This window comes from Trifolium pratense, linkage group LG2 (assembly GCF_020283565.1).
Source record: "Trifolium pratense cultivar HEN17-A07 linkage group LG2, ARS_RC_1.1, whole genome shotgun sequence".
Taxonomy (NCBI): domain Eukaryota; kingdom Viridiplantae; phylum Streptophyta; class Magnoliopsida; order Fabales; family Fabaceae; genus Trifolium; species Trifolium pratense.
Window position 1 is genome coordinate 25,191,193 of NC_060060.1, and position 19,328 is coordinate 25,210,520.

The window sequence follows — 19,328 nt, forward strand, 5'->3', positions numbered from 1 at the left end:
TTTCAACAGCTAAGAGATTCACCACAGGGAACATGGCCACAAATGTAATGAAATGAAATAGTCCTGCCATCTTTGATAACATGCACAAAAGCTTCCTCTGAAATGAAAAGATTGAAATGAGATCATCATTTGTAATGCTTATCACCCCAATGTGCATTCTCAAATCTAAAAAATGATAGAGAAAGTTTGGAGTTGTAGTTTTCTCACTGCCATTCATTAAAAATGATAGAAAAAGTATGAGTAGTGATTAATCTTCAACTAATGAGTACATAAGCTGGGTTATCTCCTTGCAATCAAATTTGTGATCATTTGGTTAGAAGTTCCTTATTACTTGAACCAATATATTGTTCGTCGTCGTTAATTATTTTTTGGATTACCATGTCATTGATACGAAGTTTCCACCACAGTTTAGCAGTGACATTAATATCCATCGAGAAATTGATGGGGCACACGAGATGAGTTTTCCCTTCCAACCAAATTATTTTCATACGTAAGAGTCGGGTATCTCTAACCACTTGTTAAAGGGCATAAGATCCTTACTAAGTTTGTTACAAAGTTAGAAAATTAATTCTAGGAATAAAATTTAAATTACTACTCGCATACATTTATTTTTTAGGGTATTTTCTATCATGTGCGAATTTGCACACGTTAAGAAGTTCAAAATAATAACTTTGTATTGAACTTTGTGCATTTTATATTAAATGTATAATTTTTTATTAAATAATTGGTGTTTTTCAATAATAAAAAAAATACTACTTTAAGTTGTTTAAACATGTGCAATATTTCACATGTTAAAAAAACCCCTACCGTTACTCATAAGGAAAAAAAATTGCCCCACATCAATACATTGGTAAATTCTAATATGGACCACTTCATCAAGTGGTCCATGGTGGATCTGTCATGAATAATATTATTACGAATTCGAATTTTACAAAATCCACCATTGGATTGAAAGTTTATATCATATAGAAAAAAATTTAGAAAAATTGAAAATCATTTGATATGTTATTGAGACACATCAAGATTAACGGTTTATTAAATAACGTAAATCTTGATGGGTCTTAATAACATATCAAATTATTTTCAAAAATTTATGAATGATCTATACAATATAAATTTTCAATCCAACAGTAAATTTCGTAAAATTCATATTCGGTAGATCACTTTTTCACGGTAGACCACTTGTGAAGGTGGTCCACAGTAGCATTATCCTACATTTAACCTTTCACCCTTATGAACAATATAATATTTCCATTTTATGGCTTTTATTATTTCACTTCAGCCCTACATTTTATGCTTTAAACTGAAAATTTCAGAACACTTGAATAAAGTGTTTCGGTCCTAACCAAAAAAAAATGTTTCGGTCAAAAAATTGTAAACCAACCACACCCAGAATAAAGTATTCAGAAACAAAAATGAGACTTGTCCCAACCACACCCAGAATCTGGTTTGCAATTTATTCAACTATGATCTTTGGCCAAGATGCAATTCTAGTTTCAAGCATAAATAAAATAACACTGTGATTCTGTTTGAATGGGGGTTGGTGAGAAAGAATTGATAAGGAAGATTTTATGGTGAGGTGAACGTAGTGTAAAAATGAAGGGAGGATTTGGTTAGTGAAAATGAATTGAAGGAGTTAATTGTAAGAGATGAACTAGAAGATGTGGTTATAATGAGAATGAAAAACGAGAAGGAAAAAAAAAAACCAAAAAATATCAAACAATAAAGCTTGAACTTTGGCCACCAACGATTGTTCCGAAGAAGTCATAAAAGGAGGAACTTTTGCTTTTTGGGAGTGTTGAACGATGGAGATGATGAAGATGAGATTTTGTTATTGAAACACTTTATTTAACTATTTTCGGTTTGTAAAACGGCAAGTGAATACGATTGTATTGAAAATTACTTGATTAATGAAATGAGTTAAGTTTATTATTGTCGGGAAAAAATATCAGTTTGTAGTTTTTCTGCAGAAACATTTTATTCAAGTGTTCCAATTTTTTTTTTAAGTGTTCCGATTCTAACTTTTACACCATCCGTCTCATAATGAATGTCACAGTTTGACTATGTGTACTAGTTACCTAATCTATTTTGACCATATTTTTCTACTAATATATAAAGACAAAGATTAACATATAAGATGTTGGATTTGTCTCAGTGGGTATTTCTAAATATCAACTTTTTATAATTTTTATAATTTGTCAAAAAGTTGTATATTGATATGTGTGTAGTGATCAATAATGAAAGTTATTTTGAGATAAAATGACGTAAATATGTAACGACATAATAAAAAGGGTAAAATGAAAATATTAGGTTATTTGTTGGGGTAAAAGAGAAATTTTTCTTCATGTCGGACGGCTTTGTTTTCCCCAACTTGGCTAACCATATCCCTGCGCAACAACATTCTTTGTGTGCGCGCCTGCAGATCTACGAAGGAACGCCAAAAGCGAAGACATCTCCTTGGGTCCCTGCCATTGCCAACGGTGGAGTGTGAAAACATGGGAGCGAACGAGATTAGATACCCCGGTAGTCCATGTCATAAACGATTAACCCATAATTGAGTTTTAATTACATTTGTATGAATTATTCGTCTTGATTTACATAAATAAATAAAATAATAAGAATATCCCGCTAACAAAAAATAAATAAAATTCTCTGATAATTTCCCGCTCACAAAAACAAATAGAAATAGCATTTTTCGCTCCCTCTTTTATACATAAATGATGAAGTTGAAAACCCTCTCTCTTCATCAATCCCCAATTTTAACCAATTCTTGTAACAAATTTTCGATTTCCGCAACATATAGCTTCTTCTCTGAAGAACCCTTTCCATGGAAACAAGAAATAGCAAGATGATGACAGAAACGACACTGTCACAATCTTTGACGGTAGAGAGCATCAACGACTTCTCCGACGAGATACTTGTTGGATATTTTCCAAAATATATTTGAAAGGTTGCAATGGTTAATTTGAAATTCAAATTTACATTTTTGAAATCCTTTCAAAGGTTATGTCCCTTCATCATTTGACATAAGTTTCTCTATAAATAAAGACACTTAGGAGGCATAAAACATATTAGAAAATCATGTTTCCATGAGTAAGAAATCATGCCTATAATATTTAAATAATTTCTTCATTTCTCTAGTGCACGAGAGTATTTGAAGAAACTTTATTCCGTAAAATATCATTGATTGATATGCATGTTTGATATGTATGTGCAATCCATGTCAAGGTTTCCAAAGTATCCTGAAGGGGATTCGCCGGTTAACCCTTTTGCATTCAGTTTATGGTGGGGGCGAATCGAACCTAAAGTTTAGTGTGATACACACCCTTTGGAATTTATGTGCAATATTCATCATGTCGTTCATCATCTTCTTCTTATTCGAGTATTTGCAGCAGTCCCCCAACACAAAATGTTCTAACAATTTTTAGGTTCGATTTATGATGTATTTGTGATTAATTAACGGCTGCAAATTTGAAGAGGATGGACTATTGCCTTTGTTGCAAAACTTTGGAGAGATAAGTATCATTATCCTTCTAATTTTATATGTTTGAACATCGAAATTATTATACATGCTTAAATATAAATTATTTTATATGAAAAGGAATTATAATTTCATGCACTGCGTAAGTTTGTCATGTAGAAATGATTTGCTTAATCTTCATAATACTTTGGCTTACTATGCTATTTAGACCTTTCAAATATGTGTGTGTGAAAATTTTCTTGTAAGAGAATTAGTATACAATCGTTTCATTATGATGATTTGAATATCATACTTTGGTATAAATTGATATAGTTTTATATATGAAATTCAGAATGGCTATTAACTATGAATTCAGTAACATCTGTTTATATATTTGTTCAATTCATAGACAGTTTTGTGTTGATTTTAACAAGCAACATTGAAGGAAAGATGAAGATACATATAATAATGACTATGGTGAAAGGTACATATTTAAATTGTATGGATATATGATTATTATATGCATGATTCAGAAACTACTCAAAGTATGTGAATTGTGAATTTTGACAAGTTTGAATAAGGTTGGTTTATAGACATGCTTTTATATGATGTTCTTTTAATATAAAAGTAGGGTATATGAATTGTCAAAATATGAAATACATATTTTAGTGTTATTAATATTATTACTAGCGGGCCAGGCAGGCGCGGAACGCGCCTGCCTGTGTCTAACTTATGTACCAAAAAAAAAGATACGCCTTATGTTATGGTGAGTTTGTTAATAAAAGATTTTTGTTGCTACTAAAAAAAGTAAGGGTAATGTTGGTATTATGAAAATTCTACCCCAAAACTCATGTATTCTTTTTATATATTATAGTATAGAATAAATATAGATGAAAAAACCATAAAAAAAAAAAGAGAGGAAGTTAAGGGCAATTATGGAATAACTAAAAAACCATAAAGGAAGTTAAGGGCAAAATGGACCAAAAAAAATCCAGCCCAAACTCCCTTATCCCCTTTATATATTGTTATAGATTTTGTGCAATAAGTTGTTAAATTTAGAATTGATGATCTCATATTATATGTGTATGATAAATATGAAAGTTTTTTTTGAAGAAGCCAAAATGAAATATATTAACACAAACAGCCTCCCCAGCACAAGATGTGCCAAGGTAGACTACAAAAGTTTACAATATAATCAGAGAAAAGCAATCACAATCAGATAAATATGAAAGTTATTGTTAATTTCTTGTTTATATTGGTAATAAGATTGGTTGAGTATTTGAAATTATTGTAAGTTGGTAATTGTTCATGGAGGAAATTATGTTATAGAAAATGTTAATGATTTTGAATCATTGTTTATCTTTCTATTGTGATGATTATTTGAATTTTCCATAGAACATATATACATGAAACTTGATTTTGACATTTAGAATTTATGATACATGTATTAGTTATTTGATAACTAATAATATGAAAAGGTTTCTTAAATGAAATTGAAATAAATTCTAAAGTAATATTTTAAGTTCATGTGAGGTATATGACTTATATGGTGTGATCCATCTTATGAAATAACAGTTGGTCATGACAAATCTTTATGATCATGTTTGTTGATGTTATACATATTTAATGTATTGAATGTATGATACATATTCAAGTGGAAGTTGAACTTCAAATTGAAATGATTATTAAATATGTTATAATAAGAAAATAATGACATAAAGTTTGTGCATATGAGTATATGACACAATGACAATAGAACGACAAAAAGTCATGGTTTTGTGATAGGGGTTAAAACTATCAAATAAAGGAATATTCAAAGTTTCTAAAAAGCATAGCTATGTGGTTGATTGAATATTCAAAATCAAAGTTATAAAAGTTGGAAAATCTTGCAATTCTTTGACGAAAGGATTGACAAAGATATGATGTTTTCGGAGATGATGGTTAAGTCATTGAAGACGTCATTAGGGATGTGGTACAAGCTCATATCTAATTGATCACCAATGGTGGAAACTCAACTCACACTTGAATAACATCAAGTCTTGAGTTCAATGATGAAAGTACACTATTAGAGTGATTGAAGTACTTTGACAATAATAAATACATCCCAAGATGTAAAAGTACTTAGACCATAAAAGAAAAATTGGCAGGATGAGATTTTTCTCTTAATAGACATATAGCATATGTTTGCTTAAATGCATAATTATGGGTGCATTTATGATATAGTCTACCTATAAGACTCTGCATACTTTTTGTAAATTGATAGTTGGTTGTTCAGTTTGTTGGTGACTTCGTAAAAATAGTTGAGTCACCTTCTTCTTCAATGTTAAGAACAATTTCTCTGTAAATTTTTATTTTATGAGGTCTCTTAGTTAAAAAGCCTTGTTCGGAAATCATTTGAGAATCCAGATTTTTACATTATACACATTTGTTTGAAGCCTTAGTACAGTTATTCTTTGGCAGTTTTTTCAATCTTACACTATTAATTAACATAAGAAGGGGTGAGGTTTGCTCTGTGGTGTGTTGCTCTACTAGTATATCAGCTTGTTTGGTTTGCTGTCAATGTCATCTTCTGCAGAGGGCTGTTTGATGCTGTGTCATAGCAGGGATTTGTGTTTGGAAGTTTTTACTTGCAAATAGCTTTTGTTCTTTTCTGTGTTGATTTTCATTTGGATTTGGGAGCTTGGTGTAATCGGTTTTTACTTGCTGAAGTTGCGTTATTCTTGTGCTTGAATTTGCTTCCATCTTAGTTATTTCAACCTGTCTCTTGACACCGTTAAACTCAATGCTTGATCGATTGTGTCACTTGACGGCCTTTTCCTCATTTCCATTTCATGTGACTTCATCTAATACCAGTTTTGAGTTGTGACATGTTGAACTCAAACCTAGCCTGCACAATGAACTTGTTGGAGTTTTCTAGTTATTCCACTCTACACTAGTAGAAAAATGACTTTTGGCTAAGGGATTCCACTACTGTTATGTGAATACCAGTAGTGAAATACATTTGACCAAAGGATTCCACTACGGATATTTGTATAACAGTAGTGAAAAGTTCATAGACAAGGGATTTCACTACTGATTTTCTTAAATCAGTAGTGAAAAGTAGACACGGTGGCAATGTTGTAATTACGTTGAAATTTATTTTAATTGGATTTCACTACTGTTTTTGTTTACACGGTAGTTAAATCCCTTAACTTCTAACAAAAAAAAATCCCTTGACATATACGCGCAGCAAAACACAGAGAAACATAAAAACATAAATCGCGTTCTTCTTTCTCGTTGAAACCGGCCTAACTCTTCCTTGTTGAAACCCCAAATCATCTTCTTTTTCTTCTTCTTCATGATTTGTTCTTCATTCTTTGTTCTTCTTGAAACTCTTCCTCAATCTTTCATTTATTTCCATCCCCAATTTCTTCTCTCAACTTCGTCACATCGAATACTCACGATTCCTCAATTTCTTTGCTCCACCCCAAATTTCGTAGCTCTTCTCTGTGATTAGATATGTAATCATCCATGACTAAAGATTGTTCCTTGTTCGAAACTCTCAAAATCGTTCACCACTGAAGATTGGTTCACAATCGTGAAACCCTAGGCACAGCCTCTGAGCCATCGGTGCCGCTTCATTTTATTCTTCGAGTTTAGGTTTGTCTCGTCTCTCATCTCTCTGCCAAGCTTGTCGTTTACGATCGTGATTTTTGATTCAATTTTTGGTCAGATCTAATCAATTTTTGGACAATATCTTCCATCTTTATTGTGATTTTTTGTCAATTTTCTGAGTTTGCATCACATGTTTGATTCACTTTGCTTTTTTGTTCATGGATTATGGATCCTTAATTTTTTAATCTATGGACTTTTGATTTGCTTAGACAAATTCAATGAGGTTTTGATTAATTTCTCTGTTTTTATCTTAAACTATATTATGGCATTTAGATTAGGTTATAATCAATTTTGTTCAATTAATTTGTTTAGATTAGAGATAATTTCAATTGTAGATAGAGTTTCATGCGTGAATTATTTGATTTTTGAATGTGAAGCATGAATGAATCTTTGTCTAATTTGTAAAAATCTGTGTTTGATTCTAGATTCATTTGTCCCTGATGAGCAAGGGATGCTCTTTTCTACTTTAGTAGATGGATTGTTCTGCATATATATCATACTAGTGGAGATATCAATGATTATAATGATCATACTTAATGTTGATGTGTTCACTTGGTTGTGCTGTGATACTTGGATGCATTGCAGAACCAGTCTGTCAAAGACGGTGAAACTGTAAATAATGCTTCAGATTTGTCTGAGCCTCCTCTAGAAACACGGCAAACAGAAAGTCATCTTGAATCTGACATTTCTACCAAAAGTTTGATGGAAATTGACGCAGTACCTTCTAGACCTGTCAATGGTTGCCAGGTACAGAAGCTTCCAGTAGCCTGTGAGGGGGAATTCACAAGTAAACAACTGAAAGTCAGCGAAACAGACGAAGTGAGTTTAATTAAATTGAAAGCTACAGAGAGTTCTGTTGTAGAGTGGCTGAAGAACTATGATGAAGGGGTTAGTGAGAACATGTTTATAATTCATATTGAAAGCTTTATGATATCTGTTTATTTCCTTTGTTTTGTGCTTATAAAATCTGTGATTTATTGGTTTCAGGCTAATTTGAATGATATTTTAGAGCACTTCAATGGATCCAATGAAGATTCCATTGTTGAACTGGTAAGTTGCCTTGAGTGTGACTTTTTGATATATAAGAAAGGTAACATGTACCGGGCTATGTAAAGAATTTGATCCATAGGGTTTGTAGTAACCATGCTTGTAGAAAAGTGGTGTTTTTCGACTGGTCTTCACATCAAGTTGTTTAATCTTCACATCGTATGGTATATAAGTTGTATATCCATACATTGAATATAATTTTATACATTGAACTCCACTCCTTGTTTTGGATAAGTAGCTTAAGCATTTATCATATAAGTTCTTATGTGATTCTTCAACTTATTTTTTCTTATTGGAAATGTGTTTCTTGATTTTGGGGTTGGATATATGTGCTGATACTATGGTGGGGGATGAAATGTTGCATGGTATCTCTATCATGTCTTATCTTTGGGTGTTTCTTACCTATTATGTTATTGGATTTGATCCAAATGTTGGCAGGTAAAAGAAGTTCCTTTTATTATGTTCCGAGCCACCGCAGCCCTGGGTAGAAACATGATTGTAGCCAACACGTTTGGGTCATTTGCAGTTCTCACACTTCTTGCATTGGGTGGCTTCATTCTCTCAAGAAGTAAGTTAAATTGATGAACACATTTTATTTTAACCAAAAAATGGTAGAAAAAAAGTAGTTAATATTATTTTTTTGTAATGACACGAAAACTTAGCTAACCAATGCTTCTTGCGAATGCAATAGAGGATATCAAAGGCTGGTGGATTTGGGGTTACTGGATCTCACCTGTGATGTATGGGCAGAATGCTTTGATGGCCAATGAATTTCTTGGGAACAGTTGGCACAATGTAATTTCTTGACCTTGCTTGCAACTTCGTAATTCATCCACTTTTAATTAAACTCGTCACTTTGTGTATGTTGTAGAGTGATGCATATCAAAGCTACTGGCTGCTACAATCTTTTTTGCTCAGGATTTATTCAGGTCAGCAGTAACATAGCACTAATTAATCACTCACCTAAACACTATCCATGTTTCCAAATAGTCAATTTCACCTAAAATTTAAACTATGATTTACATAAATAAATGTATAATAATACTAAACCACTAAACTACTCACTAGGATTAGAAGATTCAACATTCATCCTTATTAAGTGGTCATATTTCTTTATAATAATAAAAAGCAGGACGACCTGGAAATCACAGGCCACTATGTTTCTTGTAAGAATGTTTTTGTGATCAAGTGGGTGCAGTGCAGCAGCCAAATAGTCAAATTCTTGCCCCAATTATTCAATATATGATATATATACTTCATTGGTGCTGGTTTGATTAGATTGCATTTTCATGATTGTTTTGTCAGGGGATGCGATGGTTCTGTACTATTAGAAACCACACCAGGTACCCCATTTGAGAAAGACCATCCTGCAAATAATCGAGGTATTCGTTGATTTTGCGATGTTGTTTGAGGTGTTCGAGATGAAGATCCTAAAGGGAAAGAAATGGAGAGAGCATTGATGAGGTTACTTGGAAATTCAACATCACTATAGCTAGCTTCCTGTTGTTTTCATTGGTGGTAAATTAGTTGGTTCTATGGATAGAGTTTTGGCTTTTCATATTAATGGGCTGTCTGCTTGGAATTAGACTTGGAATTAATATTAGTGATAATGTTAAGTATTGACTATTAATGTGTTGAATGTAACTTTGTTAGCTTGTTAATTAGGAATTGACAATGACTTGTGGAAAATAATATTCGGAATTATGTCAATTTTCTTGTGCGTTATTAGCTACTAGTAATTTTGTTGTGCGTTATTAGCTACCAGTGACTTGAAATTATGTTGTATAATTTCTGCGCCGGAAAAGTGTAGACGATATAATTAATGCACAGGAAGCTACAAAAAAACGAAAAAAAATAAAATAAAACTAACATACCACTACTGGTATTTATAATAAACAGACGTGAAAACTAAGCATACCACTGCGGGTAAAGGTAATAACCCGTAGTGGAATCCCCATTTCTTTAAAAAAAAAACTGGAAACCATACATACCACTACGGGTAATTGGAAAAATCGACGTGGAATATCATACATACCACTACGGGTAATTGGAACAACCGACGTGGAAAGTCCATAATTTTAAATAATAATTAAAGAAGAAATTAGGATACCACGACGGTTATTAAAAGACCCGACGTGGAAAGTCTGGACTTACAACTACGCCAGCATTCACTACGGCCACGGCCAGTAGTGGAAAGTCCGTTTGGCCAGTAGTGGAATCCCCTTTCTGCACTAGTGTCTAACCTGGTTGTTGCTTCCGTTAAACCGACTAAAACCAGTATTAGATAGTAAATTACCTCTGTTATCTAATTACTCTAGACCCTTTAGCACGAGTTGTCGATTTCCTTAATTATTAAGCTTTTCTAAAATAGTTTCAATCGGTTGTTTCAATTTAACATCTATTCTACATTTGTCTAATTTCAATTTAAATGTTTCTGCAACTTCCTTCTCCAAGTTGCGGTCGGGAGGAGGCCGAAACCACTTGATGTCAGAACTGACCCCCGAACCAGATTCAACTGGTCGTGAAAAACCAAAAAAAACTTCCTTCTCCAAGTTAGTGGGAGGTATGTAGAAGAAGATACAAGAGAGGCTACTAAAGAACTCATTCCTCCTGTTGGAAGTTGATTAGGAAAAATAAATATCAGTTTTACATGATAGCATATAAAAGTGGAATACAAAGCAAATCTTTGAAATGAAGGTCGAAATGAAATAATTTGCGATTCTTAATTATCATCCCCAATCTGCATTCTCAAATCTAAACTTTTACAATGAAAGAAGAAAGCAAGCAACTAAGGTGATGATCAAGACTAAACAACAATTGGGGAGAATACACTGCCTCGCCAAGATCAGTAAAAAGAATCTTGTACCTGCACGATGACCCTCCAATAACCTGACGAAGCAATCATAAATTTTTAATTTTAAAGAATATTATCAATGGTCGGTAAATTTTTTAATACATTTAAGCATTAATCCGTAGTGGACACTTATAAAGGTTGTTGACTATGACATTCACCTTAAAATTGATAAAGTGGTTAACTATTGATTATAATAGTGACAAATTTTATTTTTTTGCTAATCATAATAGTTAACATAACCTTCAGAAATATTTCTGGTTAACATACAGTTTTTCTTAATATAACCTTTTTTTTTAACCTGTACCTTCAACTCTTTTAACCCTTAATTCAACCGGTTGAGCTATCGATCCCATAACTATTATAACGCAAATATAAATACTAAATAACGTCACTCTCTTTAACTACCTAACTGAGGGTATATCGTGTAACCATGTATCTTTCTAATTTTTTTTCTAATTTTACAAGGTTAATTCATTGACCCTTCAATATTTCTAAAATTAGCCAATCAGTACTTCAATTTTTCTCCCATCGGGATTGAAATGCACCTGCCAGTTTAACTTTAAAAGCTCTTATATACGACGCACTAAAGTAGGAGGGTTGCCATTGATTTTGACTTTTAATGTGATCATATCGATTAGAGTAGGGATGCTCGTGGTGCGGTTTGGTTCGGTTTTGAGCATAAAAATCATCCTAACCACGAGATAAAAATGCATGTGGTTCGGTTGATTTTTAAAAAGTCATCCAAACCAATGCGGTTAGGGTTGGTTCGGTTTGTGCGGTTTATCACGATATAAAAAATATAACAATATTTCCAACTTGTTACAAAATAAACATAGGAAAATTTAATTTATTTTATTGTTTACATGTGATGACAAATCGTCACACTCCCTAATCCATGCCTATTTTAGCAACATTAGATACATTTTAGTAGGTTTTTAGCAATAAATATAAGAGAAATCTAACCATAAGCTTGATTACTTGTTTTGCAAGAAAACAGGAAAAGTGCAGGAAATGGAGGATTTTCACTACGCTGGGGGCGTAGCCCATCACGCGCCGCGTGATGGAGCTCACAGGGAGCCAAGATCTTTACTCTGATCACGCGCAGCGTGATAACTGACCACGCGCGGCGTGATGCTCTGATGAAGAAGAAGATTGCTCTCTGACTTGATCACGCGCCGCGTGATTCCGTTATCACGCGCGGCGTAGTTGATGGATCTGCAACCACGCGCGGCGTGGTAGATCTGGCGCGCGGCGTGGTTGCATTCTGTATATATAGTTTCTGCATAATTCTGTTTTGAGGGTTGGAAAACTTTTGCAACTGGGACTACATTCTGGTTTTGGAACTTGAAGATCGTGATTCAACACTCCAGCGGAGAGCTCCAAGCACATCGAGAGCATGGATTCTCAAGCCATGGCGATGAAGCGAGGAAGCGACCGAAGAACGATGAGGAGCTAAACTCCTTTGGAGGTAGGATCTAGGATAGTTTAGGATGTAGTTCAGCTGAATGTAACCTGCAATTGTTGTAAGATTGTACTCTCTCTACAGTGTTCATCAAATGCAATCTGTTTTTAATGCTTTGTAATCCTTCATTAGTGTTATAATGATTTTGAGTTAAGTCACGTGCGAGAGTATTGATTTAATGTCTGAACTGAATTGCTTTGAGCACTCGAGTGTCTCCGGTCGAGAGATTGAGGCATAGAGTGTAGCGAACGATTGACGCGCGTTAATATCATTCGTTGTAGGTAGCTTCCGCCCGAGAGATCGGGGGAGTATCGACAACGAATAGAGTGGATTTTGACAAGAGATTGCGATTCACTAATTTGTCGATCTAGTTGTGAACACTTGAGTAGTTCTTATGACATTGTAGGTTGCATGCGGTTAGCTATAGACTAGATGATTCCGATGATTCTACCTCGTTTTTCCACTATTCTCTAAGCATTCGTTTTCTACCAATTGATCATTCAATCAACCCCCATACATGTTCTGTTTTTGCATAATGTCTATGAACACGATTCGACTAGTTTAATCACGCAATCCCTGTGGATCGATATTTTTATTACTACGTGGTAATTCGTTCACTTGCGAAATATTCCATCAAGTTTTTGGCGCCGTTGCCGGGGATTGTGATTGATTCGACAAGGCGATAGTGTTCATATTTTCTGTGTTTTCTTTATTTTTCTGTTTGATATTTTTTCTGTCGAGAGCGTTCTACTTGTGTGTTTCCTTGTGCATGCGGAGAACAGGTCCAATTGAGCTGGATTTCGATCCTGAAATTGAGAAAGCAGCACGAGCAAATCGTAAAGTGGAAGGAAGACATGTTTGAATCATGCAATCAAGAGGCACTTTTAACTAGTTGCAAGTTCAATAATGTGTTTCTACAAATCATTACCAAACAACTAGAAGCTCAATGTATGGTGCAAGCAACCTCTCAAATTAATCCTCATTTCAACACCTTCAATCTTGGAGTGAAGAATCACATGAATTGTTCTTATGGAGCTAATCCGACTCAAGCATTTCCTCAAGATCAACATTTTGAAGATCACCTTGAATCTTTTGAAGATACTCTTATCTTGGCCATGAAGATGACTCAAAGCAATTTTGAGGTGATGAAGGCAAACCAAGAAGTGTCAAGCGAACGTCATAAAGCCTCCATCAAAAATCTTGAAAGCCAAATGGGTCAATTAGCAAGGCAAGTCTCTTCTCTACAAACTCAAAGTAGTTTTTGTGGAGACACCACGGATTCTCGTAATGAAAGTTGTAATTCCATTAATTTGAGGAGTAGAGAAGTTTCATCACCGGAAGTAGTGGAGAATCCTAAGAAGGATGAGAGTAAAAATGGTGTAGTTGAAAAGATGAGGGATGGTGTAGTTGAAGATAGAAAAGAAAATAAGAAAGAAGAAAAAAATAAGGAAGGAAAAGCTTATGAAGGTGAAGTTGAAAAGAGAGTGGAGAATGAGTCTAGTGCCAAGAAAGGCAAGAAACCTCTTGTGAAGGACCCCAAGTCTCAAGTTCCTTCACCATATGCTAGAATGCCTTATCCTAGGATGAAGAGGGTCAAGAACCAAGACCTTGAAGTTTGTGGAGTGGTATCCGAATGTTTCAAAGTGGAAGTGCTAGAGGAAGTGGTAAAAGATGAGAAAGAAGAAGAGTGGGATCATGAGATTGAAATATTTCTTCAAAACTTGGATAACCCCCTAGAAGAGGAGAAAGAGCCAAAGGCAATAAAAAAGCCACCGGAATTGAAAGAGCTTCCTCCTAAATGGAAGTATGTGTTTTTGGGTGGCGACTCTAGGAAACCCGTGATCATAAGTGATTTGCTCACTCCACTAGAAGAAAATGACTTGTTAAAAGAAGCGGAGAAAGTGAATGACGACCTAGGATGGGTCTTGGATGGTGTGGTTCCTATCTTTTGTTTGCACAAGGTGGCCAAAGAAGAAGAGCCCGATCCGGTTGTTAATCCTCAAAAGTCTTCCACTTCAACATGGAAAGCTTCGGTGAAGAAAAGTTCTAAGAAATCTCCATCACGGTCTAGTAAGAAGGAAGAAACCAATTTGAAGGCCAATTGGGAAGGTCTCAAGAGTGATTCGGGAAGCATGAAATCATTACTATTCGATATTAATATTGCTCCTTTGAATGAAGAGAACAAGAGGAGTCGGGTTGAATCAAAGTTGAAGTATCCTCCCTAACTTGTGATGATGAAGCGTCAAGCTAATGACGAGAAAGAAGCGCTTCATGGGAGGCAACCCATGAGTTTACGGTCCTTTCTTCCCTTTCACTCTTATGCTACTTTTGTAATAATTGCTTAATGTTGCTTGGATATTTGGCTGGATGTTTTATTTTAACTTTGAGCTTGAATCTTGTCTTGTTTAATTGTGGAATGATTTTTACTTTTAGAGTGTGTTTCAATACTTTGGCATGTTCCTTCTAGTTACTTGAGTATCAATTGCATGATTTTCTCCGTGTGTAATTTGTGAAACCTGCAGTGCAATAGCTTGTTGCACTCATGTGATCAAGAGGCAAAGGAAGGGAACGCACACTTTTTGACCGGTTCTTTGATTCGACCCAACCGAGAGGTATTGAGCCAAACACTCCTTTTTCTTCTATGTGTGATATCCACTCATGTATTGTCTCTCGATTTTGCTTGTCGTCTTTTTATTTGATTGGTACTTTTGTAGCACACACGAGGCATGTTCCTTGGTACCTTTGAGCCTTTCTATCCACCCTTACTTGTAATTATCCTTTGCTTAACCAATTTGAGCTGAAAAAGAAAATGTTATTTTTGCAAAACCTTAAGAAATTTTTGATGAAAAAAAGGAATGACTTTCTTGGAGGTTAGGCGCCTAATTAGTGGTTGATGCGCATTGCTCACCACTAAGTTTGGGGTTGCTCTTTGGAATTAGCAACAAATAAAGTTTGGGGTGAGGGTACTAGAGAACTTATAAAAGTTTTGATTGAATACTTTTTCAAAAATTTCAAAAGTTGCAAGGCAAAAGAAAAGAGAAAAGAAATGAAAAAAAAAAAAAGAGGAAGATGAATGAATGTGAAAAATCAAAAACATAGAGAAAAGAAGTGATAGCCTTGAATTCAAAGAATTGCAAAACTTTGTTTGATGTTTTGAAAAAGTTCTCTAGTCCACTATATTTCAAAAGGGGGTTTGGTTTATGAAAATGTTCTTTGACTAATAGGGGGATCTAACTCCAAGTTTTTCTACTACGTATCCCAAAATGTCACCATCCACCCTAGCCAAGCCACGTTATAACCCTAAAAGACCTCTAATGTGTGTGCACAAAGTGAACCGAATGAATTCTTAGACTACTTGCAAAATTATTGTTGACTTGCATTGATGTGTTGATTTGAGTGAATTACCAAAAACACGGAAGAGTGCATGTGAGTAGTGTGATGAAATCATAGAGCCTTGGTCGAAAAGTGTGAACTACTTGAAAATGTCTTGCGGGAATGATTGTGCAATTGAGCATTGTTTGCAGGTGGATCATTGATCATCAGGTGAGTCTCACGTATGTATGATTCGAGTGAATTTAAGGAAAACGCCAAAGTCTTGACACAAAAGCTTGAGGTAAAAGTTGTTCCCTTGAGGACAAGGAAAGGTTTAAGTTTGGGGTTGTGATGACAAATCGTCACACTCTCTAATCCATGCCTATTTTAGCAACATTAGATACATTTTAGTAGGTTTTTAGCAATAAATATAAGAGAAATCTAACCATAAGCTTGATTACTTGTTTTGCAAGAAAACAGGAAAAAGTGCAGGAAATGGAGGATTTTCACTACGCTGGGGGCGTAGCCCATCACGCGCCGCGTGATGGAGCTCACAGGGAGCCAAGATCTTTACTCTGATCACGCGCAGCGTGATAACTGACCACGCGCGGCGTGATGCTCTGATGAAGAAGAAGATTGCTCTCTGACTTGATCACGCGCCGCGTGATTCCGTTATCACGCGCGGCGTAGTTGATGGATCTGCAACCACGCGCGGCGTGGTAGATCTGGCGCGCGGCGTGGTTGCATTCTGTATATATAGTTTCTGCATAATTCTGTTTTGAGGGTTGGAAAACTTTTGCAACTGGGACTACATTCTGGTTTTGGAACTTGAAGATCGTGATTCAACACTCCAGCGGAGAGCTCCAAGCACATCGAGAGCATGGATTCTCAAGCCATGGCGATGAAGCGAGGAAGCGACCGAAGAACGATGAGGAGCTAAACTCCTTTGGAGGTAGGATCTAGGATAGTTTAGGATGTAGTTCAGCTGAATGTAACCTGCAATTGTTGTAAGATTGTACTCTCTCTATAGTGTTCATCAAATGCAATATGTTTTTAATGCTTTGTAATCCTTCATTAGTGTTATAATGATTTTGAGTTAAGTCACGTGCGAGAGTATTGATTTAATGTCTGAACTGAATTGCTTTGAGCACTCGAGTGTCTCCGGTCGAGAGATTGAGGCATAGAGTGTAGCGAACGATTGACGCGCGTTAATATCATTCGTTGTAGGTAGCTTCCGCCCGAGAGATCGGGGGAGTATCGACAACGAATAGAGTGGATTTTGACAAGAGATTGCGATTCACTAATTTGTCGATCTAGTTGTGAACACTTGAGTAGTTCTTATGACATTGTAGGTTGCATGCGGTTAGCTATAGACTAGATGATTCCGATGATTCTACCTCGTTTTTCCACTATTCTCTAAGCATTCGTTTTCTACCAATTGATCATTCAATCAACCCCCATACATGTTCTGTTTTTGCATAATGTCTATGAACACGATTCGACTAGTTTAATCACGCAATCCCTGTGGATCGATATTTTTATTACTACGTGGTAATTCGTTCACTTGCGAAATATTCCATCAACATGATACAATATGCATATGCAGAAATTACATATACATAGTAACTTATTTTTAATACCAACAGTATAGTTCTGGATCACGTGAAATTATATGTTTTGCCAGCCTATTGTTTTTTGAACTCAATCTAGGTTGATTGCTAATAGTTGATAGAACTAAGTTAAGTATTGTGGTTTGGTTTGGTTCGGTTTTCTGAAATGAAAACCGCAAACCAAACCAAAGCGTGCGGTTTAGAAGAAAAATGATCCGTGCGGTTAAAATTAAATGCGATTTTTTGTGGTTTCGGTTTGCGGTTTTACTTTTGGATTGGTTCGGATACGATCACCCCTAAATCAGAGTTTTTGAGTTATTTTCTGCTTGAAATTGGCGGAAACCTTATTTCCAAGCAAGCTGCTTTCCCAAGTACATTCCCCACATTTCCGTGGAGAGAGCGTCACAAGTTCCAATTCTCCGCGTGTATCCTTTGATCCATCTACCCTCCAAGTTCTGAAAAAGCCCACCACGTACGTCGAGCTAGCCCCCAAAGAATCCTTGTATGCTCCATCACAGTTAAGCTTGATCCACCCCTCCCTATATCTTTTCCAGCCAATGGAAATAGTGTTGCATTGGTGAATAATCACAAGATGTTGGGTGTATTTGTCTATATCTTTAACCATCTTAAGAATCTTGAAACTGAAAGTCATCCTCAAAAATAGTTTTATTCCTCCACATTCACACATGTTCACGCGTCACTTCTCATTTTCAAAACCAATCAACTGATTGTTGATATTTTTGAAGATACAATTCCTAATAAAAAAAAACAATATACTATAAAAATCATGGATTAACAATTACAAGGCTAATTGAACCACCCACACATAGATTGGGGGGAGTGCCAAACATAGTTTTTTTTGGTTTCTCCTATTAACCAAACATTCTAACCAGATTTGCTTGTACCAAACACTATCATATGTTTCGGTACTGAATTGAATTTAAAAGGATATAAACCTAACTCAAAAAGTTATTATGTTTTGACACTACTAATCAGTTGAAATGTTGGCATCACACCATCTATGAGGGTTTTTTTGACGAAAACATAAATGTTGTTCGATACTATATAATGATAGTTTGGTGTATTTTTATATGGTGTTCGTGTAGTGTTTTGGATTTGTGATGTTTAAATAACACTCTTCAGTATTTGTTTACCGAAAACAGAAATCAACATCGAAAAGGAGTAAAAGTAATTATTTCTTGAGCCAACGACTAAACCATCAGCTGATCAATGTAAACATATAATATGAGAAGGGCTTAACGATAATATTCGGCTACTACAGCACACATTGTTTCTATCTTTCTTTATCACTCATTATGCTACTCCAGCTACATTATCTTCCTCAAAAATACTAGTTGATCGGAAGGAGCACTCCAAAAACTGGGTTTAGTAGTTGAATCAAATTGACTTAATTTCTTGTTCTCTGTCTCGATAAATTCAACAATAAATTTAATAGTTGAATCAAGTCTTTCCAAATGAGGAGTATGCCTGCAACCGGGTATTTGGCTTAGAATTGCATCAGGTAGTTCACAGTGTAGTTGCTGCAAGAATAAATGTTTAAAAGTCAACTTCTGTTGCGGCATTAGCGTCAATTAATGGAAAAAAAATATATAATTATGCTTCAAGACCATTACTTTCCATGATAAAAATAAGTATTATAGATTTATTGTTAATCACTATCACATGCTTTAAAAGTAGTACTAGGCGATAACTAACCGCTGCAAGCTTATTGCTGACAATGCGATCATTTTCACCCCATATGATCAGTGTTTTCTGCTTGTTAAACAAATTCAAAACATCTGATTGAAAAGGAAACATAGCTTCAGGAAATACAATGAAATCTAAGGTGCCGCAAATAAGGAAATAAACTTCATTAAGACAAATATATTTACACCATTGTGAATATGTGTACTCATCCAATTGGTTTTT

The 19,328-nt window shown here is 35.0% G+C and overlaps 1 protein-coding gene across 3 annotated transcripts; it reads left to right on the forward strand.

Moving 5' to 3' along the window:
- The first annotated feature begins 6,672 nt into the window (after positions 1 to 6,672).
- LOC123910209 lies at positions 6,673 to 9,886 on the forward strand. Of its 3 annotated transcripts, XM_045961292.1 has the most exons (5): positions 6,673 to 7,099; positions 7,540 to 8,002; positions 8,102 to 8,164; positions 9,033 to 9,090; positions 9,467 to 9,886. In XM_045961292.1, exons 2-5 carry the CDS (start codon positions 7,817 to 7,819, stop codon positions 9,490 to 9,492), a joined length of 333 nt encoding a protein of 110 aa, XP_045817248.1. In that variant the 5' UTR covers positions 6,673 to 7,099; positions 7,540 to 7,816; the 3' UTR covers positions 9,493 to 9,886. The 3 variants fall into 3 exon arrangements, 2 of the variants coding, with proteins under 2 accessions (XP_045817248.1, XP_045817249.1); XM_045961293.1 differs by lacking the exon at positions 9,033 to 9,090 and having other exon boundaries at positions 6,675 to 7,099; XR_006810157.1 differs by lacking the exons at positions 6,673 to 7,099; positions 7,540 to 8,002; positions 8,102 to 8,164 and adding exons at positions 8,628 to 8,729; positions 8,853 to 8,956 and having other exon boundaries at positions 9,033 to 9,886.
- The last annotated feature ends 9,442 nt before the right edge of the window (positions 9,887 to 19,328 follow it).

Bases quoted from the DNA above. Each gene is read 5' to 3' on its own strand.
- LOC123910209 (XM_045961292.1), top strand. From the start codon at position 7,817: ATGGAAATTGACGCAGTACCTTCTAGACCTGTCAATGGTTGCCAGGTA. The intron at 8,165-9,032 runs GTAAGTTGCCTT...TGTATGTTGTAG, and splicing joins AAGATTCCATTGTTGAACTG to AGTGATGCATATCAAAGCTA. The intron at 9,091-9,466 runs GTCAGCAGTAAC...TTGTTTTGTCAG, and splicing joins TTTGCTCAGGATTTATTCAG to GGGATGCGATGGTTCTGTAC.